At 43.8% G+C, this 26,679-nt stretch overlaps 1 protein-coding gene across 6 annotated transcripts in view; it reads right to left on the bottom strand.

Annotated features, from left to right (window-relative positions):
* CWC27 (CWC27 spliceosome associated cyclophilin) overlaps positions 1–26,679 on the bottom strand; it is a 214,709-nt gene that overhangs the window by 148,917 nt on the left and 39,113 nt on the right. For all 6 annotated transcript variants that reach the window (XM_039544098.1, XM_039544102.1, XM_039544099.1 and 3 more), the window contains exon 10: positions 25,148–25,320. In XM_039544098.1, coding sequence (XP_039400032.1) covers positions 25,148–25,320 — 173 coding nt within the window. The remainder of the gene's footprint in view (positions 1–25,147; positions 25,321–26,679) is intronic.

Genomic DNA, 26,679 nt, shown 5'->3' with positions numbered 1-26,679 from the left:
CATGTTTATTACTGGAATGACTTCCAAAACAAATCCGCTCAGTTAATAAAGTAAAAGTTTTTTTCTAACTGCCAGCACTGCAAACTTAACCTAACTTAACCTTTCAACCACAAAGTAAGCTGTACCCTTTTTAACCATGCATCGTTACCAGTAATACATATTCTACAACTGAAACTTAGTAATCAGTTCTTAGTTTAAACTTGTGCTGTGACATAATGTGAGATAGAATAGAATCCCAATAACTCTTATATGGCTATGTTAGCTCTTCAGTGCGGTAAGGAGTGTAAAATAATAAAAATATAGTAGATTAAGCTGTGACATGACTGTCTAGACACAGGCAGCAAATCTGTTGAGTAAAGGAAGTATACTTTTTTTTACATAAGATAGTCATCTCTGACCATAACTCTACTTTAAGATGTACTGTTCATACTTACAGAAATATACAGCTTCAAAATGTCTTTCTTCCCATACTACTCAACTCAATTGAAATAAATGAAGGAAATGGAGCATAAACATTTTGCAATTACAAAGTGCATTACTATACCACTGCTAAATCCTTCCCAGTACATTACAAAAATCACACGTGCAGGTAAACAACTGAGAGCACTATAGTACTTAGAAATGGTATCTTGCCCTCAATACTGTGCTAACAATCCACTATATAATAAGGATTACACATTCTCACCTTCCATCACACTAACTGCATTTTCACGGGTCATCTAAGCATCCTTTTTCCAGGTGACTAGACAAGTGCATACACAAACTTCACCTAAAAATACACTGACTCTTGCCAAGTAACAGCAGGATGCAATATACCACAGTAACAGTCCAGTCTTTGTCCCAGGCTAACACTATACCTATTAACATGCTTTGATGCTGAGCCAAGAAAAATCTCAGTGCCGGGATACAGTTTTTGTGCCTAAACAATCTATGCTTGTGTTTAATATACTATCGTCTGCTTTTAAGTCACTGCCAATCATTAACTCTACAAAGAGAATGTGTCTGGGATTTTAAAAATGAATTTTAATAAAGTAAAGAATACAGAAAGTCTACAGTATCTTGACGAAATGAATGAATCATGCAACCCTTAAACTAAGTAGATGTTCTTATTAAAAATAAATAAATCAAGTATATCTAATATCTGTTCAGAACAATCTTTTTTCCCTACATTTTAGTTCCACACTTCTGAAGTATTAGATTTCTCAAACAAAATATTAAAGATGCAAATTAAAATAAAAAAAGGAATAGGCTTAACAACTCAAACTTATATGTTGCTTAAGAAGCGATTTTGACCCCAGGAAATAGAAGAATCTTCCTCCCTTCCCTGGTTCCAAAATGGTTTGAAAGAGAATCCCTTTTAACCCTAATAAGTAACTGAACCAAGAGTTTTTAAAGGAGAAGTGGAGGAATTTTGAAACATGTAGCTAAATCAAACATCACAGCTTCCAGTAATGAACTTTACTTAGCCTGCAATTAGTGTCCTTGAATTCACTACACACTGAAAAACAGGTGTTCTCTTTCTAAATGAAATCAAATAAAGTTTATCAACAAAAAATGCCTTTAGTGTCAATATTAGGATTTCATTTAGATTATACATAAAAGAAGGAAGACTGAAAAGACATAAGGTAGCAGAACTTTGATTAGATGGCTAAACATTTGTTAAAATAAAAAATAGCATAATGTTCGGAATGCCAACTGAGGTTCTAATTTAATCAGGTTTGACAGTCCTTCATTCTTTTCAATAGAGCTCAGTTTCACTATCTTGAGTTTACTCTGAAGGGGTCTTTTGGATGGTAATTTGAAAAGCACAGTCCTGTTTAAGATGGAAGTTAAAAACCTCATGAGACTATTTTATGAGAATAAGGTTGTTGCCCTTTGTATCACTGGCCAAAATGTTCCCTCCTCTCCTTTGCTGTACATCATACTGATTGACTGTCAAATTCCAAGCCAGAAGTGGCAGATTTCAACAGTACTGTAAGGATTAGGTGCCTGTTTCTAAAAACTTTTATTCACATAAGCAGTTCCACTAACTGAGTGAAACTATTTTTGTAAGTGTTTGCAAGCCCAGGCCCATAATTTAACTGGTTTTATATACTTGGGGTTGATACATGATTTATAAATGAAAAATATTGGTTAAAATTATGTTGAACTCACATATGCCACATGATGAATCATTTACAGTATAACATGCACATCAATATGAAAATACAATACATCAAATACATCTTCAAGTGACAGTAACTGGACCCATAAGTAATTGTGGGTGCAAAATTGTGATTGAAATAATTTGTATCTGAAGATTTCTGGTAGCAAAAGGAGAGAACTGTTAAGGTCGGTCTGAGAATTTGATCAGTAGTGCACATAATTTACTTATTGTAGACGGGACTGGTAGCATAACCTAATTAGTAAGGTTGCCCAACTTCCCATTATAAGCCTCCGTTTTCAGTTGCTTATAAAATGTTGCCAAACTTTAACCATTTGGCTGAAATTTCCCATGCTGAATGTCTGCTTCAGGCTAAAGTTTTTGGAAAATTTCATCCAAAACAATTCAACCATTTCCAGAAATGGGAGAGTTGGGAAAAATAGGCGGTTTTCTCCAGGTTAAAAAATTCTGGCAAGCTTTTCTTTGAACAGCCTTGGCACTTCTACACTTTGGATAGGAACTTAAAATCTGGCAAGGGGTGGCCTGTGTGTCAGTGATGTGCCTTTTGCTGTCCCCAAGAAAATCCACCCAAATTTGGCCAAATTATAAGATTTAGAAAAATAGCAGTTGGCATATGGTCTAGCTTGCTAGAGCTTAGCTAAAACCTTTAAAGATTTCTTCCTCACTCACCACGCTCAAGATTCTCACAGTTCTTAGTGCTGACCAGGCTGCACATGAACCGTTCCCACAAAGTAACTGAACATGTTCCAACCCATTACAACTCCTATGTGGGGATAGGGCTATGCATGCAACAGCCTCACAAAATGATTAAGCATGCTCCAACTCAGGGTTAGAGGGGCAAAACTACACTTTTACTGTAATGGCCATGCCAGGCTGCAGGCACCCAGGCAGCATGAAACAATTTGAATGAAGATGGGACAAAAACCAAACCAGAGGGAGGGAAAGGGCTATATTGGGACAAGGAGTCTGGCAGAACGGAAGTGGGGAGAGAAACTGGTACTGGCTAAGCAAGAAGACTGGGAGCAGTGAGGGAAATGAGAGGGGGATGGGCAGGGAGCAAGGAGAAAACCCTGAGATTGGACAAGGAGCTGGGGAGAGACTAGGACTGGCTAGACAAGGAGACTGGGACAGGCTTGGATTAGGAACCAGTGGGAGAAGATGAGGGGAGGGGAGGGGAGGGGAGGGGAGACAGATCTGAGAAGGAGCTGGGTTGTAGGGGAGAACTGGGACACGCTAGGCAAAGAGACTGGGACAAAGAGCCAGGGAGGTGGGAGACTAGGATAAGAAGCCAGAGGCAAGAGACTGATAATTGGATGAAGAGCTGGGAGCAGGAGATGAAGAATGGGAAACAGGAATGGAGGAGGAGAAGAGAAAGACAGATTGGAAGTGGATATGGAGACTGGGACAGGTGTGGAGAGGGAGTTGGGTATTGGGCATCAAGCCCAGATACCAGACAGAAAGACCAGGACTGGGACAATAAGCTGGGGGGAGGAGGGGGGCGGAGGCACTGGAACAGGGACAGGTGGAAGGGGATAGGACAGAAGGGGTCAAGCTTAAGGGAAACAAGCAGAAAAGTCTGAGCCCACTAGAGCACATCTCTCTCCAGAGTCTGGAATGGAACCCAAGATTCCTGAGTCTCACCATTCCCCTGATATCAGCAAATATCTGTGAAACTCACTGCCAAAGGGTGTGTCTAGTACTGGTCCACACAGAGGATGACAACCTACTATTGTTATCAGGTACTCCATTAGCTGTTGCTGCAGAGGTCTATGCAGTGGTTCTAAAGTTCTGACCCTGCTGATGAATTATGCGAGTGTCAAAACGCTTTACAAAAACCTAAGAACATAAGAACCGCCAGACTGGGTCAGACCAAAGGCCCATCTAGCCCAGTATCCTGTCTACCTACAGTGGCCAATGCCAGGTGCCCCAGAGGGAGTGAACCTAACAGGTAATGATCAAGTGATCTCTCTCCTGCCATCCATCTCCACCCTCTGACAAACAGAGGCTAGGGACACCATTCTTACCCATCCTGGCTAATAGCCATTAATGGACTTAACCTCCATGAATTTATCCAGTTCTCTTTTAAAAGCTGTTATACTCCTCCTCAGGTAAGGAGTTCCACAAGTTGACTGTGCACTGTGTGAAGAACTTCCTTTTATTTGTTTTAAACCTGCTGCCTATTAATTTCATTTGGTGACCCCTAGTTCTTGTATTATGGGAATAAGTAAATAACTTTTCCTTATCTACTTTCTCCACATCACTCATGATTTTATTTACTTCTATCATATCCCCCCTTAGTCTCCTCTTTTCCAAGCTGAAAAGTCCGAGCCTCTTTAATCACTCTTCATATGGGACCTGTTCCAAACCCCTAATCATTTTAGTTGCCCTTCTCTGAACCTTTTCTAGTGCCAGTATATCTTTTTTGAGATGAGGAGACCACATCTGTACACAGTATTCAAGATGTGGGCCTACCATCGATTTTTATAAGGGCAATAATATATTCTCCTTCTTATTCTCTATCCCCTTTTTAATGATTCCTAACATCTTGTTTGCTTTTTTGACCGCCTAGGAAATTACACACAAAAAACTACATTAAAAGAACATTAGCAAGGTTGCAAAGTCAAGCACTCACAAATTAAGAATTGGCAAAAATAAGGTTACCTGTGTAACCTTTATTTGGCCCCCTTGTGCATATGTATTATGAAACAGTCTTTAATTCCATGATACTGTAGAGGCTGAAATCACTTTTGCCCAAAGTGAACCTATTTTTTGTTTTACATTTTTATATTATCGTGGTACCGAGATGAGATTCTCCAGTTAGGATCAGGCCAGGCACTGTAAAAATACTTAAGCAACTATTCCTGCCTGAAGATCTTAAATTTAAATTAAACAAAAAGTGGATGTAAAAAACCAATGGGGGGAGTGTGGAGGATGAGGGTAATAATTATAGGATTATGTGGCTACATAGACTAGCTATGCACACATTTTGTAGGATTTGAGGGTTTTTAAAAAAAAAAAATAAAAGCAAAGAGATGTTAATATCATCAGTAATTCCCATGAGCACATGGTTGTAGTTAGATGTTCGTGTGTGTGCGCGCGCACGCGTGTGCGCTCTGTGTTCTCCCTGTGTGCTGCCCCAGCTCTGCACAGACAGCTGACACAGCAGACCTCGAGCGAACCGCCCAATGACCACAAGATCCATCAAGGTACGAAGGCAACAGACCAGACAAAGCATGGTACTAGTATCCCACAGACTCTACCAGACCACTACCACATGTATGCCCGTAACAATGGACCAGCTCAGTGAATGGCAGGAATTTCTGTTCTTCCTTAGGTTAGACAAAGACACTCCCTCAGATACATTTTTGTACCACAATACAAACAGGTTATGTACTGCCCCTCTGACATTGTTAGTTACTGCCCCCTGACATGGCTAGTTATTACCCAGCCCCTTGTACATGTTGGTTCAATTAAAACATTTTTCATACATACATACTGTTATCTTTTAGCAGAGGCGGGGGGGGGGGGACTACGGATGTCAGTGTGTTCCTATTGTCCTTGGGGAATGTTTTAGTACCATCCTTGATATCGGGAAGTTCTGGTACCACTTGATATCGGGATGTGTTTGCATGAGTACTCTGTGCCTAGCACTTCTAAGGAATGTGTATTTCTGCAATATCAGCCCCGTTCTTGCCAGATTCTGTGAGCAGGTCCTGCATCTTGCTCCAGCAGCTGCCACTGGCCCGGAGCAGCGATACGCAGCCAGTGGGAGTCACGATCGGCCGGACCTGCGGACGGGGCAGGTAAACACACCGGCATGGCCCGCCAGGGGCTTTCCCTACACAAGCGGCGATGCCTGTTTGAGAAACCCTGGCTTAGATTCTCCTTTAAATTTCAATTGAATATGCTGTTTTTCATTTACCATCCATAACTATGATGTACTGTTGATGTACAATGCGAAACAGTAATTGCATTCAACTCCAGAAGTGATGGTATTTCCCCAACAGTATTTTAGTGCTGTTACAAAACTTATTTTTAAAGTGAAACCTAAACTCTTCACCCTGTCCTTGTTTTTAACTCTTTACATTCTGTTATCCAGAAAAGCTTTGCAAGGCCGTTCTGTCAATTTATCATCATGCAGTCTTTTCCCATAAAGAGGTAGCCTTACAAATAGGGTGACCAGATGTCCTGATTTTATAGGGACAGTTCTGATATTCGGGGCTTTGTCTTATATAGGCACCGTTGGCCTGGCCCCCATCCCCGTCCTGATTTTTCACACTTGCTATCTGGTCACCCTACTCACAAAGCACCCTTAATGTGATAAGACTTGATCTTGTGTAGAGAACCTTCCACCAAGAATATTCTGTCCGCAGCTCACATGAGTTTCACCCCCTGCTCTATCAACTGCAGTGTCCCAGTCTAAGGTTGAGGCAGAGGTAGCCTCTTAATATATACCTATACTACCCATGGCAGCGAGCGTCCCAGCGCAGGCTGACAAACTTGGGCTAGTGGTGCTTGCGCTACCATGCAAAAAATAGCTGTGTATAGGAAGCGCTTTGAAGTTGTGGCTTGGGCTAGAGCTCACGCTCTGAATTTTTTACTGCATCATTTTAAACCAATGAGCTCCAGTCCAAGTCACAACTTCAAAGCACTATCTACACAGCTATTCTTAGAGCTCTAGCACAAGCCCTGCTACCCCAAGTCTGTAGACAGGAGGTGGGAGGTTTGTAGACATACACTCCATAATATAAAAAACTTACAGTACAGTATACACCACATAGAGCTCTTCTGTTACAAATTCAAACTGACTAAACATATAGGAAAATGTCCAAGATGTTCTCTACAAAATATTTTCTTTAGTGGAGCTACACAAGGAAGATACAAGGTTCAAAAATAGCTTTGCCTTCTCATTTGTTTACATGCTGCACAGTGCAGCATGCTCCTATCAATAAAGCAAAATATATGAAAAAAAATTTTTTTAAACCTTAACAAGAAGAGCAATCATGGAGCAGCAAATTAAATAGGGCAGAAATTTTGTGGAGAATTTGAGCATTTTTTTGGTAATAAAAATATGTGTTCCTCTCTACAAAATGCATGATAATGCACTACGGTTACTGTCCTATTTTCAATGCAGAGTAGAGTACACTCGGAGACCAAAAACACACGTTTATGATGTCATAACTGTATAATTTTTGGTTTATTATAGCAATTACTTCCAGCAACTGAAAAATTATTTTCTAGAATTCTAATCTTTTTTCTTATTTGCTAGGGAAACGCCACTATCTGCGGGTTTACGGCTGTGTACTATGTCCATTCAAGTCAAAAAAGAGACTCCCACTGATTTCAATGGACTGTGAGTGAATACATCCTTCAGGAATGGAGAAGTTAGAAAGACAAAAATTGTATTACTTTCATCTTTCAACTCACTTTCTCTATTACACCAAGTGACTAAACAGTTATAAGCATGTATATAATTAGAAAATCTCATACTTCTAATCTTGTTAAAATACCTCTGCACGCTTGTTTGGTTTAAAAGGGTAGCACATAAAAGTTGTCAATGACTTTTCCCAAGGGGGGGGGGAAAGGAACAATGTCAATAAATTGTGCACTTTGCTGTATGAGCATGCATGGATCTCGGATTTAAGAAAATACTCATTCATATAAATGGAGCACAATAAGATACATCTTTAACAGATATTCACACCAAAAAACAAATGTGCATTTCTTGTAGCACACACAGGGGATGAATATCACTTCTTATTTTGTGTCAAACACAAACATTTTAAATTGGTTTTAATCAAAACTTTCACTGACAGCACTGAAATGCAAGTACCACGTTGTCACATATTAATATAGGTATGCAGAAATAAGAAAATGTTGCAATGAAAAATTCCAGGCACCACAGTAATGAAGAGTTGAACAGAAAAGAATTGAGTATTCTAAAATACAAGATAGAGTGTGACAGGAAGTGCTGGGCAAGTGTCACACTGAGTTCATGCGTTAATCTTTTGTAGTAATACAATGTTCCTGGAGTCATATATTCCCATCTGTTACTGGTTATGTGTGACATGAATTTGGTAATTTTAATAGCATAATACAGATGATGTAAATTTCACAAAACCTGGCATTCTTGTTGTCTCTGCCCATGAAAGGACTTGACAAAAGTTGGAGGTCAGGACAAAGGGCAATGACAAAATTGCATGGATCACCCTGCATTATACACAGCTGTAGCTAATAAACTTCAGTGTGTTCACAAAAATATCAATTTAAATCTATTTGTTTAATTTTAAGTCAAATATTTATATATTTAATTAACAATGAAGCTAACATATTTAATAGTTTTATTTGTTCTAGGACTAAAAATGTCCAGAATGTGGCTTGATGCTGAAACGGTATAAGAACCTAAACAGAACAGAAACTACACATGGTTTGCCTGATTTACTGTTCTTCAGACTGGAAAATGTTCTCAGTTGCTCAGTTAATATCAAAACTTCCTTCCCACAAAGCATCATTCAATAAAGAGAGATTTTTTCAATTAATAACGGTTTTGAAAGTATAACTACTGATTTCACATAACAGTAAAATAGGATATAAAATGAATACTAATAAGATATGACAAATCACCCAACAGATAGGAGTTAGCTAAAATATCTGCAAACTCAGCAAGAGTAAACAAATTTATGTAGGGTGATCCTTACTGAGATAAATATATAATTCTATCATTTCTCTGTTTAGAATCTCAAGATTTTATCAAATTGAACAAAGAGAGAAATGTATTTCCAAACTACTGTCAATTATTAAAGCACATGTGCAATTTCATTAGAAGAGCTTTTTTTAAAAAAAATTACTGATGATTTGCTGCTTTAGTGTCCAACAATAACCCTTCCAATATAGCATCCTTCTACAGCTACACTACATCAGCAGTAGCAACTTCTCCCAAGGAGCTTAATTCTGATTTTTGCTATATTAGATGGTAATGAACTGGGTAAATAGAGATGAACTAGCCTGTGGCTAGTGTGCCATACTCTTCACACATTCAATTCCTGGATAAAGAAATGCTTCCTCTCACAGTCCGCAAATGGCATTCTTTCTTGAATGCGTTTGACTGTTCAGCTCTCACATTAGCTATCCATCTTGTCCCTCTATCTAGTAATTTTTTTTTAAAGATGTTGGTATGTAATAAAAAGAACCTGCGTCATCGAGACGCCAAAATTTGGGAGCGACGCCTCTCGATGACATCACTTGTTGGCGACAAGCGTCATTGAGAGGCGTCCCCGCCGAAATGCCGCTGAAATTCAGCGGCATTTCAGCGGGTGCTCTCCTGGGGGCCAGGACGTGGGCACATTAAGATGTGCCCGCAGGCACCACGTTGGGGACCACTGAGCTAGAGAGTAGTCTGTGGAACCTGGTCCAGAATCTACAATCAAGTGGATAAGGAGACATGTGCAGCAATAGACTCCTGAATTTACTTAGTGTACTAGACTCTTTTCCCCCTGATGCTTCCAGTCTACATGGACATAGTTTTCAGCTCCCTGGTGGCACTGATCATCCACGCATGGTAAAGAGCCAGTGGCACTCTTGTCCAAGAGTGTGTGAGCTGCCGTAGCAAAGGTATGTCAAAAGATCAACTATGGTGTCATACTCCAGTCTGCAGAAATGGAATTCCTCCTCGGAATACAAGCAGATCTCCAACTTGCATTTCAAGTTGTTTCCTGCCTGAGAATATGGCATAAGTCAGCCCAAGCTGTAATAGGTTTGTTTCACCTGTCTCAGCTCTCCAGGCAGATTTAACAGTAATAGCATCTTGTCAAAGAACTAGTGAAACTAAGTGGGCTAACACATACAGACTGGAGGCTGGTGTATAATTCAAGCAGCCACTAATAATGTGAGTGGCCGAATTCAGCTCCATGTTGACAAGTTGAGTGTGGTGGGTGTGCCCCCAAACGGCAGAGCAGTATTCAGCTGAAGCAAACAGCAGGGACAAGAGAGATGTATGAAGGACCCAAAGGGTCTGCTCTTCAGGAGGTTCCTGAGAGTTTTTGTATTTTTATCAAAACACTACAGGAAGAGAGTCATTTTCAGTTATTCTAGGTGAGACCAGTAAGTCAGGCTATGGTTGAGTTTTACTCCCAAGTGAGTGACAACTGGAGGGAATGGCAGTAGCTGTCAACTGATACAGATCAGTAAGATGATTGTTTAGATGCAAAGTAGCTGCCACTGTCTTGGTTTCACTGAGAATTTCATTACTAGGAATAAGTGGTCAGAGCATCTTCGCCTTGACTGAGATTCTCTTCAATCCGATGGAAGTCATTACCAGTGCCAGCAAAAAAAAGATCAGCAGCATACACATTTTTCTCAGCCTGCATTTCAGGAAGGTTGCATGTGTATACATACACACTGAACAAAAGGGAAGTCAAAACTGACCTTTATGGAAGGCCATTATAGAGCCAGTTAAGCTAATGAATTTTCTCCCCAACTTGCATGATGAAGCTTTGACTGGTAATAATTTCTTGAATGAACCACACCATTGGCCTACAGTGAATAACTTGCAGCAGTTTAGCAGTCTGCCTGATGTGCCACCAATATCACTGGCTGCTATCAGACCAATATGGACTCCACTACCTTTCCTTCCTGATTCAAATGCATTTTCTGTCTTGAGTCAGAGAGAGAACCTTGTTTTGGTGGCATCATCCCCTCCTGAATCCAGCCTGAATATGTCAGAATGCATTAGCTCTTTTGGCCACAGCATCACAAGGGGAACTCATGTTCAGCTTATTATCCACTTCAGCCCCAAATCTTTTTCATTGCTTCACTGAGTAGAGTGCTCCTTCCTGTAAGTATGGCCTACATTTTGTTCCTAAATGTATACATTTACATTTAGCCTTATTAAAACCCTTTTTGTTCTCTTGAACCCCCATTTAACAAGAGGTCCAAGTTGCTCTGTATCACTGACCAGTCCTCTTCATTATTTACCACTCCCTCAATTTATGTTTTCATCCAAGTCGTTGATAAAAAAAGACTGTTACTCACCGTAGTAACTGTTGTTCTTCGAGATGCGTTGCTCCTATGCATTCCAGTTAGGTGTGCGCGCCGCGCGTGCACGGCTCTTCGGAACATTTTTACCCTAGCAACTCCGGTGGGCTGGCTGGGCGCCCCCTGGAGTGGTGCCGCTATGGCGCTGAATATATACCCCAGCCGGCCCGTCCGCTCCTCAGTTCCTTCTTGCCGGCTACTCCGATAGTGGGAAAGGAGGGCGGGTCTGGAATGGATAGGAGCAACACATCTCGAAGAACAACAGTTACTACGGTGAGTAACCGTCTTTTCTTCTTCGAGTGATTGCTCCTATGCATTCCAGTTAGGTGATTCCCAAGCCTTACCTAGGCGGTGGGGTCGGAGTGAGACGTGGCAGAGTGCAACACTGCTGAGCCGAAGGCTGCGTCGTCTCTTGATTGCTGCACCAACGCGTAGTGGGAAGTGAAGGTGTGGACAGAAGACCAGGTGTCCGCTCTACAGATGTCCTGGATGGGGACATGGGCCAGGAGGAAATCCGCTGCGAGGAGACCGGCTCGCCTTTCATGCGGTCGGCAACTGCTACAAACAGCTGCGGCAAATGCCGGAAGGGCTTCGTACGCTCGATATAAAAAGCGAGGGCCCTGCGGACGCCGAGGGTGTGAAGCTGCTGCTCGCGAGGTGAGGCGTGCGGCTTCGGGAAGAAGACCGGGAGGAAGATCTCCTGGTTGAGGTGGAAGGCCGACACCACCTTAGGGAGGAAGGCCGGGTGTGGTCGAAGCTGCACCTTGTCTGCGTGGAAGACAGTATATGGCGGGCCAACCGTGAGGGCACGGAGCTCAGACACCCGTCTTGCCGATGTAATTGCGACTAGGAAGGCTGTCTTCCAGGAGAGGTAGAGCAGAGAGCACGTGGCCAGAGGCTCGAAGGGCGGTCCCATAAGCTTGGCCAGCACGAGATTTAAGTCCCAGGTCGGGGTAGAATGCCGCACCGGCGGGTACAAGCGGTCCAGGCCTTTAAGGAAGTGGGAAACCATCTGGTTAGAGAAGATGGACCGACCTCCCATGGGTGGACGAAAGGCGGACACTGCTGCCAGGTGCACCTTCAAGGAGGAGACCGCCAGACCTTGCTCCTTAAGGTACCAGAGGTAGTCCAGGATGGTAGGGACGGGGACTAGGAAGGGATTGAGGCCTCGTTGATCACACCAGAGCGCGAAACGCTTCCATTTCGCAAGGTAGGTGGAGCGAGTGGAAGGCTTTCTGCTCTCTAGCAGGACTTGCTGCACTGCCGCGGAACAGTCCCTCTCTGCGTGGGTCAGCCACGCAGGTACCAAGCTGTAAGATGGAGGGACTGTAGATCCGGGTGGCGGAGTCTGCTGAAGTCCTGCGTGATGAGGTCCGGCCATAACGGGAGGGGCATGGGATCCCGAACGGAGAGCTCGAGCAGCAGGGTATCAGTACAGGGTACAGTACCAGTGCTGCCTCGGCCAGGCCGGAGCGACGAGTATGACGCGGGCCCTGTCCCTCCGAAACTTCAGTAGCACTCGGTGTATGAGCGGGAACGGAGGGAAGGCGTAGAGGAGGTGATCCGTCCAGGAGCAGAGGAATGCGTCCGACAGGGAGCCTGGAGAGCGACCCTGGTATGAACAAAACTTCCTGTTCTCCTTGGAGGCAAACAGGTCTATCTGGGGAAACCCCCACCTCCGGAAAATTGTGTGCACCACATCCAGACGAAGAGACCACTCGTGGGAGAGGAACGACCTGCTGAGATGGTCGGCCAGCGCGTTCTGCACTCCTGGAAGAAATGACGCTTCCAGATGAATGGAGTGGGTCACGCAGAAGTCCCACAGGAGCATCGCTTCCGTGCAGAGGAGGGAGGAGCGGGCTCCGCCCTGCTTGTTCACGTAGAACATTGCCATCGTGTTGTCCGTGAAGACTGCCACGCAGCGGCCTTGCAGATGGTGTCGGAAGGTGTGACACGCTAGGCGGATCGCTCGCAGCTCCCGGACGTTGATGTGGAGAGCGAGCTCTTGGGGTGACCAGAGACCCTGGGTGTGAAAGGTCGCCCAGGTGAGCCCCCCATCCCAACGCCGAGGCATCCGTGGTCAGGGTGACGGATGGGCGAGGAGGACGGAACGGGACTCCTGCACACACGACTTCTGGGTTCAGCCACCAGCTGAGCGAAGCGAGTGTCGGCTTTGTGACGGTGACTACCATGTCTATCGAGTCGTGGTTCGGGCGGTATACCGACGCCAGCCAAGATTGAAAGGGGCGAAGGCGGAGCCTCGCGTACGCCGTGACGAACGTGCAGGACGCCATGTGGCCCAGGAGGCGCAGGCAGGACCGAACCGTCGTCGTGGGAAAGGTGAGAAGGTCCTGGATGATGGATACCATCGTCTGGTGCCGAGAGCGTGGGAGGCAGGCCCTGGCCAAAGTGGAGTCGAGGACCGCTCCGATGAACTCCACCCGCTGTGATGGAGCTAGAGTGGACTTCTCGGCATTGATGAGAAGGCCGAGGGACCGAAACAGGGAGAGTATCTCTGACATCTGGTCCTTTACCAGCTGTCGGGATGTCCCGCGAACCAGCCAGTCATCGAGATATACGAGGTATACGTGAATGCGACGAGGGCGGAGGGCTGCAGCAACTACTGCCATGCATTTGGTGAAGACCCTCGGCGCGGTGGACAGGCCTGAAGGATAGCATCGCAAACTGGTAGTGCGCCCCGTTGACCACAAAACGCAGGTAGCGTCACTGAGGAGGGTAAATCGCGACATGGAAATACGCGTCCTTCATGTCGAGGGCGGCAAACCAGTCTCCCGGATCCAGGGAGGGAATGATGGTCCCCAGGGTTACCATGCGAAACTTGAGCTTGAGCAGGTACCTGTTGAGCTCTCGGAGGTCGAGTATGGGTCATAGACCTCCCTTCGCCTTGGGGATTAAGAAATATCGGGAATAGAATCCCCTGCCTCGCATATCGCTCGGCACCTCCTCTATGGCACCCAAACTCAGCAGAGTCTCGACCTCTTGGGAGAGGACTTGCTCGTGAGAGGGGTCCCTGAAGAGGGATGGGGTGGGTGGGTGGGAGGGCGGGGGCGAAACAAACTGAAGACGGTAACCAGACTCTACCGTGCGTAGCACCCAGTCGTCCATTGTAATCTGGGACCACGCCGGGAGGAAGTGGGAAAGACGGTTGAAAAATAACGGGGAAGGATCCGGTGGAGAGACTGATGGGCCGTCCTCGGGCGTCCCATCAAAAGGCCTGTTTGGGTCCTTGAGGGGCCTTGGAAGGTGCCTGGCCCTGGTTGCGCCTGTTGCCCGACGGTCTACGGCGACTCAGGCCGGGACGCCTGCTATTGTAGGGTCGCGACCTAGGCTGGTTAAATGGCCGGTAGGGTTGCTGCCGAAAGGACCTTTGCTGGGTAGCCGGTGTGTGCATACCCAGAGTGCGAATGGCTATGCGACCGTCCTTCAGGGCCTGAATTCTGGAATCCGTCTTTTCAGAAAACAGACCCTGAGTGTCGAAGGGTAGGTCCTGCAAGGTGTACTGCACCTCTGGTGGCAATGTGGAGGACTGCAACCAGGAGATGCGCCTCATGGTTACTCCTGAGGCCAGGGTTCTAGCACCTGAGTCTGCGGAGTCCAGAGCGGCCTGGATGGAGGACCTGGAGGACTTCTTGCCCTCTTCCAGGAGGGCCGTGAACTCCTGGCGCGAGGCTGTTGGGATCAGCTCTGTGAATTTCGCCAGGGACACCAAGATATCAAAGGTGTATCTGGCGAGAAGGGCCATCTGGTTGGCGATGCGGAGCTGGAGACCCCCTGCCGAATAGACCTTTCGGCCCAATAGGTCCATGCGCCTCGCCTCCTTGGACTTCGGTGCAGGGGCTGGCTGACCATGCCTTTCCCTGTCATTGACCGACTGGACCACGAGCAAGTCCGGTGCAGGATGGGTATATAAGTACTCGTACCCCATGGGGGGGACGGAGTACTTTCTTTCTACACCGCGGGCGGTGGGAGGGACGGACGCCGGTGACTGCCAGATGGTAGTGGCATTTTTCTGGATAGTGCGGATGAATGGCAAGGCCACCCGCACTGGAGCCTCCGCTCCAATCACATTTGTCGCTGGGTCCTCGTTCTCAGTTACCTCCACTACCGGTAGGTCGATAGCCTTCGCCACCCGGCGGAGAAGGTCCTGGTGGGCCCGCAAGTCAATAGGCGGAGGGTCTACCGTAGAAGCCCACGCCACCGCCTCGTCTGGTGAAGAGGACGAGGACAGACCTTGGACCACCACCTCCGCAGGTGGGTCCTCGATGGAGTGGTCAGCTGACTCGGACCGTGGACGCTCCGCGGGATCAGGCGGTAACTGGGCCTCACCCGGTGATGGGGGTGGCCTGCTGACAGTGGCCTCCGGCACTCTGTGCTTGGAGGCTGGGGTCCGCTGGGGGCAAGGTAGCCCTTGAGCTTCGTATTGGGCCCAGGGGACCCAAAAACCCCACTGCTGTGCCCCGAGGACTTGTCCGTGCGGGGCCGCCTGGAGATGGCCATAGCTGTCTGCCCGCGAAGCGACCGACGAGTGACGGGATGGCCACGGAGGTGCGGAGGCGCTGACGGACTGCGCCGTCGAAGCTGGCAGCCTGTCCCCGGACGGTGCCGAGGGTCGGTGCCGGTCGTCGCGGTACCAAGATGGCGAGCGAGACCATCGACTGCCGCGGTGCTGGGAGCTTGACCAGTGCCGGGAGCTCGACCGGGAGCTCGACCTGCGGTGCCGGGAGCGGCTTCTGGAGTCACGGTGCCGGGACCGGTGCCGGGACTCGGACTTCCTGCGGTGCCGACAGGACGGTGATCGGTACCGGGAGCGTTTACGGGAGTGCGACCGGTACCGCGATGTTGAGCGGTACCGGGACTGCGACTGGCGTCGAGAGGGTGAACGGTACCGCGATGGAGAGCGGTGCCGGGACCTGGAGCGGCGCGACGGTGATCGTCTTCGGGACCGGGAGCGAGACCGAGTCCTGGAGCGCCGTCTATCCCGTCCGTCAGGGGAAGGGGGCCGCATCATGGCCGGCTTGCCCGCTGACTGAACAGCCCGCACCGGCGGTGCCGGGGGCCGGAGGCTCGGTGCCTCTGTGAGCTCGATAAGCTCTCTCGCCATCGAGAATGTCTCGGGCGTGGACGGGAGATGCAGCTCGACTGTGGTTGGCACCGGGGAGCAGGGAGGTACAGGACTCGACGGCTCTTGAGGTGCCGGAGTCAACTGGACCGTGCACAGCTTGTGCACTACCACAGCCGATGCCGGAGGTGCCGGTGATGGCTGGGTAAGCTGTCCCGAAGTAGGAGGCTTAGGAGCCAAGTGCGCCGTCTTCCGCTTCCTCGGTAGAGAGAGGGAACGGTGCCGGGACTTCGGTGCCGTCTGCGAAGATTTAGCCGCGTCGGTACCGGGGCGGCTCGGTGCCGCTGGTGCGCTGCGCGCCGAGGACGGTTTCGGTGCCGCCAGGGACGGCGCGGGAGGCTGAAGTGCCGACTCCGTAAGGAGCTGCTTGAGGCGAGAGTCTCGCTCCTTTCTGGTGCGCGGCTTAAGCGCCGTGCAGATCGGGCACTTATCTGTCCTGTGAGATTCCCCGAGGCAGCGCAGGCAGGAGTCGTGCGGGTCGCCCACAGGCATGTGCCGCTGGCAAGCCGCACAGGGCTTAAACCCCGGTGCCTTGGGCATGAGCCCGCACCGGTTGTGGAAGAAGAGGGGCGAACCCCTCTAATTCCCTTACTATACTATAACTAACTAAACTTATTCAACTAATCTAACTACTAAACTAAGGTAACCAACTATGTACAGAGAAGAATGGAGAAACGCTAGGGCTGTGGAGGTAAGAGAGCACTCCACTGTTCCAACTGGCCGTCACGGGCGGTAAGAAGGAACTGAGGAGCGGACGGGTCAGCTGGGGTATATATTCAGCGCCATAGCGGCGCCACTCCAGGGGGCGCCCAGCTGGCCCGCCGGAGTTGCTAGGGTAAAAATGTTCCGAAGAGCCGTGCACGCACGGCGCGGACACCTAACTGGAATGCATAGGAGCAATCACTCGAAGAAGAAATGTTAAATATACAGGACCAAGAACCTCTGAATCTTTGAGGGTATACCCATAACTAGTTTTTGCATTTTTAGGAGGAAAGGATTAAATAAATGTGTCTTCATTTAAATCTGTTTGCAAGGACTACATTAGAGGTTAGAGAGATTCCAGCTACATCTAGGAATAATTAATTTCACTGTATTCCCTATGTTTGTATAACAGAACTTGTGAAATTCATTCACATACTGTTGGGAACTTTTCCAATTTCTATTGCTGTGTGATGTACAAAATTGCACAGGAAGAATGATTATGCAGAACATTTGGTTTATGACAGGGGTTCTCAAACTGAGGGTCAGGACCCCTCAGGGAGTCACAAGGTTATTACATGGGGGGTCGCAAGCTGTCAGCCTCCATCCCAAACCCCGCTTTGCCTCCAGCATTTATAATCGTGTTAAATATATTAAAAAGTGTTTTTAATTTATGGGGGAGAGGGGGTCACACTCAGAGGCTTGCTGTGTGAAAGGGGTCACCAGTACAAAAGTTTGAGAGCCACTGGTTTATGAGAAGATGTACAATCATTTTAATGAGATACACAACCAAGAATTTTTTGTGTTCTTTCACTATTAGCTGTATATTTTACCAGCATTTTTTAAAGATGTCACAATATCAATGTACGAAGTTAATGTTTTCTGTATTACAACTAACTTTTTTCTCCAACATGTTTAACAAAAATGCACATTCACACATCTGAACAAGTATGTTAATTAGAACAGAGTTTGTACAATTGAAGTTACTTCCAAAAACAAGAATCAGTGTTGCATTACTTCTTTTACATTTTGAATTAGTAATTAGAGCCTCTGGCTCAGAATAATTTCTCAGTCACTTCCCTATTCAGTTATTTAGGAGACACTCATATGTAATATACTTAAATTTCTTTAAGGCATTTGACTTGGTACCCCCACAACATTTTGATTTAAAAAATTGAATATAAAATTAACATGGCACACATTAAATGCATTAAAAACTAAGTGATAAGGTCTCAAAATAGAACTCTAACAGGGAATTATCCCTGAGTGAGTGTGTTTATGAATAAAAATGACCTAATGTTGTATTTATAGATATTGATGAAATCTTAGGAAGAGTAAACGGGGTCTTGACTTAAAGGATTTAAAATAATTCAATTAAAAAAGCTCCTCCATGAAATTCACTTTGGCTACCTTACATTGCAGTATTAAAGGATCATCCTACAAGGGGGCTTCAAGAGATCTTTCTGGCATGCCCAATATGTTTTTAATATTTATTCAAATTCGTAGAAAGTATTATGGTGTCTTAAACGTATACACCTTCTAAAAAATATTACTTTATTCTACCAGAGCTTTTAGCTAGTTTATCTTGTAGATTCTGAAATAGGCCTAACATAGAGCAGGGCTTATGTGCTAATAATATTACCCTACCACCCAGGAGCCTAAGTCATGGACCAGGATCCCCATTGTGCTAAGAACTGTACAAACACAATAAAAAGATGGTTCCTGCCCCAAAAGCTTACAATCTAAGTATAAGACAAGAGAATAGATGGGAACAGACAGAGAGATGGGAGAGTACAAGAAACAATGAGATGGCTGCAAATGGTACTATTAAAATACCATCTTTTAGACAAAGGTACTGGCCTTGTTATAATCCAAGCAAAAGAAAATAGACATTTAATTTTTTTAACATGTGGCTAAAATGATTACAGGATATGACTAAGAACAGAACTAGGAAACATCCCTCCCACCACTAGTTTTCAGATCTGTGTGGTTAATTCCAAAGACATGAGACCTTCCATTTGATTTTCAGATGTCATTATTCAGTAATCTCAAACATTTCTTTCCATTCCTTTACTGCCCAGTCACTCTGGACAGCTATTTCACTGATGCTGTGCAGCATAATATTGCCTTACTAAGGATGTTAAGCTCTTAATTGACAGCAAAATTGATGGCATGCACTGTGACAGTACTTTTCAGCCTACAGAACCCAAATGCTATGCAATTTTATCAAGAAATCTGGAAGTGATACGGAGAAATCATTTCAGCTGCCACAGAAATGCAGCCATCTCCCAGGTGAAACAAAGATGCAACGTCTATTTAGCAATTATAGCAATTTAGTATGCAGCAATTACAAAATTTTAGAATGTGAAGTGAAGCATTTGGCTCAGGATACTGAAGTTAAACACTTCTACCCATTTAAAAAACATCATGAGATCTTTAGTGACCAGAACTGGAATAGAGAAAAAATTCTATTTAATACATCTTGAGTCATATGAAGATCTTCAGATTTCCTTCTAGAAATTTCATACACATGAGGGGACTATTCCTGCAATTTTGGGACTTAAACTATTTTTACCCATGGCCACATCCTCTCTGTTCCTATAGGTAACCAATGCATCTCTGTATTACTTTGCTTATTTTTGTACTGTGGCTGAATGCTGTATGACATGTAAATAAAAAGCATGAAAAATAAATGAAACTACTGTATTTATAATGTGTAGTACCCGAGCTCCACCTACAGGATGAAAATAAATGTACATAAAGAAATTATTTTAATGATTCACTATTCTAAAGAACCATCTCTCTCTATAAAACCTCCAACTGATCCGCTCAAGCCTTTAACAAGCAGAGGCCTGACATTTTTAAGGCCAAGTTGATGGAATTCTAAAATTGAATTTGATTCCTGATGCACAAGTCTGACATTTTCTTTTATCTGGAAGTATGCTTTTGATGTAACCAGCTGTTCTGAACTTAGGAGCTTAGATATGACAGAGTCTAAAAGACTAAGACTTTGGCATTTCCCTTTCATACACCAAAGATATAGATAACTTGACAGAATTCTTATCCCTCATGCTTCAACACTAATGTTGAATTGGATGGTCTTCCAAGTCAGAAGATTCATATACCAAAGGTCTGACACATACTGAAGCAAACAAAATTAGCTTAACCATTCTGAGTATAAATTGTATTTACAGGAAGTGGTGCCTTGGACGTTGGTGCCATGAATTTCAGAATGTGTCTACTGTTTCCACATTGTTTCCTCTATTCTATTTTCTGACATTCTTTTAATACAAAATCCATTCGACAAGACAGACAGACCCAACTGACTGTAGATTTGCTAAAAAAGTTACCTACTTAGAAGCCGTTATTCTGAATAAATTACTTTAAAAGCTCAAACACTCTGCTTGCATATTTAAATTTCTGATGAGATGAATTGTCTGACTATACCAAAGGATTTCCGTATTCTGTATAATTTCTGTATTAATGCCATAAGGAGATGTATGGTAGATAGATTGAATGTAAACCCCCCCCCCCCCACACACACACACAGTTTAGAGATCCCAAAGTAGTGTTAATTAGAAGGTCTTTTTCTTCTTCTCCCTGTGAGCAGTTTACAAGGCCAAACTGCTAATTGTGTCATCCTGGGACAGAGAGTCTGCTCTCAGAAAAGATAAGATCTTGCAGAAACAACTGTTCCTCGAAACAGCACACAGAGACTCCCACCCTTCTCCCCTTCTTTATCTTGCTTATGCTATGTGGAGATAACCGGATGACCCCCGGAGGGCAGACTGGAATCCACCCAACAGCCCCAGGGATGGGAGACCCAAAAGAACAAGATAACATCTGGCAGCCGTCGTGGAGCCATCATGGATGTGCCATCTGCTGACTGATTCAGCAACAGCATGATGAAGCCACCTCCATAGACTGGCATAGGAATAAACTCCTATAAAAACAGACCCTAAAGACTAAGGACTGAGTCTGGTTCTGCAACCACTCTCGAGGAGCACATCTGACAAAGGCTCAGCTCCACCCTCATGCCCAGGTTACCTGGCCAGTAACTTGGCATGAGCAACCTCTAGGCTGGTAACTATAACAACTTTGCAGAACTTGTATGTGTGTGTGAGTGAATGGAATGTAGTAAATATAATTGTCTACTTGCTTTGCTTCTTTTGGTATTTTGTGTGAGTACACGGGATAAAATATTTATGATTACTTGTTTACTGTGCTTCTTTTTGCATTCACAATAAATGTGGCATTTTGCCTCATCCCCTTTTAAACGATCCTGTTGGTTTTTATTGTATTGGTACAACAGAATAACCACGATAGAGAGCAGATGTTCCTTGGCCCACTAAAATGCTACTAGAACCTCCCACTGAAGTCATGCACTGCTGATTCAACTCCCTGTTTACTAACAGACAACTCCTGCAGCATTGCCCGCTCTGAACAACTGAAGCCTGGACTGGACTAGACTAGGTGGAGAAATCTCATGAGACTGTCATATCACTTATTTCCAATGCATTCACATGAAGAATTCATTCTTCAAGACAGAATCATCTAACATGATAATGGGCTCGCCATATCATCACACTGGGACCTAAGGTTAATACAACTGAATTTGGATAGAACAGAGGTATGCATTTAATTTCCATGTCAGAGAATGTCAGATTCCTATCAGTTGGAAAATAACAGATTCTAGAGTTTAATGTTACAGGTACAGTACATAAGACAGTGATGACAATTGTACACACATACCTACGGCCACTAATGTTTAAAACTGATGGAATCACACACAGACTGTAAAGCACCTATCCAGGGCTAAACATAGGACGCAACGATTCTTCCCAGTGTCCTTATATCTATTCCAAAGACCTTCTTTGTTTGCCATCCCTATACCTAAAGAGATGTTGTTTCAGAAAAATGAAGAGACATTCCCTTGGATGTTCCCAGTTCTGGGATGGCTATTTAATGTGGAACAGATAACAAGGCTGGAGAGCTTAATAATGAATCAACTAGATGTGTCAATTTGACAAATTTTCCTGAAAGAAAGAGAATTCAGCACTTCTGCTTTAAAAGCAAACTTCAGTAAGTTCTGAGTGTAAATCTTCAGACACTGTTTATATGTAGGGTTACCAGATAGCAACTGTGAAAAAATGGGACAGGGGGTGGGGAGGAATAGGCAACTATCTAAGAAAAAGTCCTCAAAAAAATGGGACTGTCCCTTAAAAAAATGGTACATCTGGTCACCCTATTTATATGCCCTATAAGCCCTGTATTTAAAAGAAAGAGAGAGAAGGGCCTGCTTTTAGTGAATTAACATCAGTCTCACTGGGTAGTCTTTTGATGCAGGACAATTTTACAGAAAATGTGCAGCAAATCAACATAAAATGAATATGTAAAATAAATCTATAGTTTAAATGAACTTTTGATAGTTAAACCATGATATCTTTATAGGTTTTGTGGGGTTTTTCCCAACTAATGGGAGGCTGACTTTCTCTGATGTGGATATTAAAAGCATACTACTGTTTGATCTAAACTGGGTTGTTCTAGTTAAAAAAGAATGCAAATTTATTTGGTAAAGTAAATCTATTACACATTGACTGTTGCTGAACAAAAATTAATGAATAATTGTAATTCTGCTATGTGTCATTTTAAAAAAATTGTTTTTGCTATTTAATGGAACATAACCTACTATGAAAAACATTTCATAAATATTTAAGAAAAAATAGGAGAAAAACAATCTGAGCGGTTTTATCAATTTAGAATGTTTTAAATTCATACTAATGTAATGTCCAAATGTATAATAAATATCAGTATTTCTTGAGTTTTTCCTACCCTCTCCCAAGCTGCCACTGCCAGCTATACAACTTCCAGCTTCTATGAGAAAAAAAATGCCCTAGTGGCCCAAGAAATGCCATTAAAAGTGACATGTGTGTCCATTGTGGGAAGGAATGACTTCTGAACTGTTTCTTTCTTGCTCTGGTAGTTCCCTTCTTCCCAAGGCATTACCTTCCTCTGTGGACAGCCAACATCACTTTCAAATCTAAGTTATTGAAATAGCTATATTGAAAGCTCACTACACCCACTGATGTAGCTGGTTCTACAAACAATACTTTTAAAATGGCTTCACCACCTTTGGAGCAATTGAGATAGGTGACTGAATAGGATGAGAGAGTTAAAGGAGAATACTTTGTTCCTCAAAGCTACACAAGAACCATTGTTAAGTGTGGAAGCTGAACCTGACGGAGGAAAACCAACTATTGTCTGCACTCATCAACAATTTTCTGGTAGCAGGGTTGGGTAAGTTTTAGTTTCATTTCATAAGCTACATTAAGAGCACATAAAACAGTGAAATTCGAAGGAATTTAAAATTAAATGTTACTTTTTTGACAATTTTAATTTGTAGTCAACTTAATACACATATAAGCTGATCCTGTGATAGCTGATTAGTGCTTGTGAAGAGAAAATTATTTGGCCAAGAACCGTTGGAGTCCACATTTATTGACATATTGTGAAACAATTCCTAATAAGTTTGATATTATCCACCCATAAGATCATCTCTCTGATCATCATCTCAGGCACAGATGCTTAAAATCACATATACATACACATGTATAACTTGTTCTGATAAATGGTAACGGAGGGTTTTTCTTCACTACTGGGGTAAGTCGACCTAAGTTACACTACTCTAGCTATGTGAATAATGTAGCTGGAGTCGACATAGCTTAGGTCGACTTACCCCAGTGTCTTCATTGCGCTGTGTCGACAGGAGATGCTCTCCAGTCAACTTATCTTACTCTTCTCGACTGGAGAGCACTCTGCCACTGATTTAGCATATCTTCACTAGACCAGCTAAATCGACACCCACTGCATTGATTGCAGCAGCGTTGATCTCCCTGGTAGTGAAGACAAACCCTAAAGTGAAGATTTAGTCACAGGTATTTTTAGTAAAAGTCATGGATAATAAACAAAATTTCAGGGCCTCTGACTTGTCCATGACTTTTATTATAAATACCCCTGACTAAATCGTAGCTGCTTCTAGAGCACTGCTGCTCCAGGGAGCTCCCACAGCCTCCGTGACAGACTCGCAGCCTTAATGATCTGTTATACTGGAGATATGAATATTCTTCAGATATTTCTTTCTACTTGGTGGGAACAGGCTTTAACAGGTGACTAGCAGGTATAATATATTTAGACTATATATTTCTCAACAGGGATCACTACAGCTTAACATTTCAGTTACAAGATAAACTTGCAGAATTCATATTTAATAGTTTTTAGCTAGAAAAACCTGTAAAATGTTATTGTCACATATGAAGTGGACTAATTATACACCTAGATTATCTTGCTACTTTTCACAACGTGCTATTATAATCTCTGACCACATCACATTCTCAGCAGTTCTCAAACTTCATTGCACTGTGACCCCCTCTCACAACAAAAATTACTACATGATCGCAGGAAGGGGAACTGAAGCCTGAGCCCACTCAAGCCCCGCCGCCCCTGGTGAGGGGCCGAAGCAGAAGCCCAAGGGCTTCAGCCCCAGGTGGAGGGCCTGTAACCTGAGTCCTGCTGCCCAAGGCTGAAGCCCTCGGGTTTCGGCCCCAGACAGTGGGGCTCTGGCTCCAACCCTGGGCAAGCCATGGAGACCGCATTAAAACCTGGCCCCGACCCCCTTTGGGGTCCTGACCCACAGTTTGAGAAAGGCTGAGCTGAATTCACTCTCTATGGTGAATCAAATAGTAAACTATTACATCAGAAAGACATCAGCAAAGTTACAAATCCCACAATTTTAACACAGCCACCTTATTCTTGCATATGGGAACAACAAAAACCCACACAAAATTAATACAAATTATATAATTACCTTAACACTATTTCTGTAGTAAATCAAGTATATAATTCAACTGCAGGATGAAAAATTAAGAAATGTGCTTATCACTGAAGTTAATAAGCAATTAATTCTTAGGGGAAGGGAAATAAAAATTTTAACTACAGCAATTCAAATGATATGTAACTTTCAGCATAGTAAAAAGCAATGCTAAAGATTAGGAGTTAAACATCTTATTGTAAATAAATAATTTCAAATTAGGAAAAAATTGCATGTTGCTTACCTGCGACTAGTAGTTTTCTTTTCAGTTTCGGGTTCTTCTTTAAATGGTAGCTTAACATTTTCATTTTTATCTTTTCTCAACTTCTTAGCTACGCGTTCTTTCACTTGATATTTCTCGTCACTATCCATTTCACCTTCTTCATTATCACTATCATCCTGATCCTCCTCTTCTTCCTACATTGATTTAAACAGACAGCTTTAATTTTAGCTCTATTTTACCAGAGGATTTTTTAAGTTGGGAACAACTTCTTAGCAAGAGAGCTTATATAATGCTTACATTTATAATTTATATGCACATATATGCTAATATTTTGTAATTGCCTCAAAATATGAACTATGTAAATGAAGGAACATATCCTCTATATCTCTCAGAGATACCTTAAAAGGTGAACCAGTAGTACCAACAAAGGATGTACATTTTTCAGAGCTACAGTCACAAATACATGTATTTAAATATTTAAAAAACCCACACTATTTAATATCCTAAATCATTTATTCTTAAACTGTGGCCTGTGGACCCCTTGGGATCTATCTGAAACCAAGGTATCTTCACTGATTCCAGATTCTAAACTTTATTAAAAAGACAAATTAATATTAAAGACAATATTTAATTTTCCATGTAAACGATTACTGTGTATTACATAACACAGGATTTTTATACAGTCCTTTATGGAAGTGGAGGTGGTTCAATATAATAATCTCTCTGTTAAGATACAGTCTATGCTATGAAAAAGTTTGACAGTCCATTATTAACATACAAAAATAGAATTTAAAATTACAAGTCAATACATTTTTAAATAAAACGTGAAAAATCATTTCCTTTCTAACAATATGCTAGAACCTCAGTTAAGGGTTTCAAACCAGATTTCAGTTGGCAAGCATTCACAATTGGTCTACACAGCAGAGAAGATAACGAATGAATTGTCATGGAAACTAAACTAACCATTCAACTCAAGAAATAGCACCAGCAGTGTTTACTCCTGGGGGAATTCTGCACCACTACGCGTGTGCAGAATTCATGACCCCCAGATTTCTTTGCTTCCCTGCAGAAAAATGACTTTCTGACAGGGAAGCAAAGGAAGCTGCAAGAGTGGTCATGTGCCCCTCTCTAGCAGTGCAGGTACATCATTTCAGGCACCTGGAGCAATCAGCAGTGAGGTAAATCACTGCTGAGCTGGGGACACCCCAGCCGGTGGCTCCTCCCCTGCACCGGGATCAGCTGCTAGTACTGGCTGAGCTGGAGGTGGGAGAGGACGGGACTTCCTCTTCTTGCAGAACTCTTTCTCAAAACTTGCAGAATTTTAAAATATTGTGCGCAGAATTTGTAATTTTTCAGCACAGAATCCCCTCAGGAGTAAGTGTTACAGCTGACGCTTGCTGATGAAGTGACGTGAGCTATCTCACATTACTGCTAAGTCTATCCTTGATGGAAAAGGCCACGCAAGAGAATTGATCTAAATTTTATTGTAAATTAAAATAATAAAATACAATTAAAATAGTGGGTAATACCTAGGACTGCAAACTCTCTGTACT

Source organism: Mauremys reevesii, linkage group 6, assembly GCF_016161935.1.
Source record: "Mauremys reevesii isolate NIE-2019 linkage group 6, ASM1616193v1, whole genome shotgun sequence".
In the NCBI taxonomy this organism is placed as follows: Eukaryota; Metazoa; Chordata; order Testudines; family Geoemydidae; genus Mauremys; species Mauremys reevesii.
Note: the sequence above shows the minus strand (reverse complement) of the source record. Positions and strands in the feature narration are given on the sequence as shown.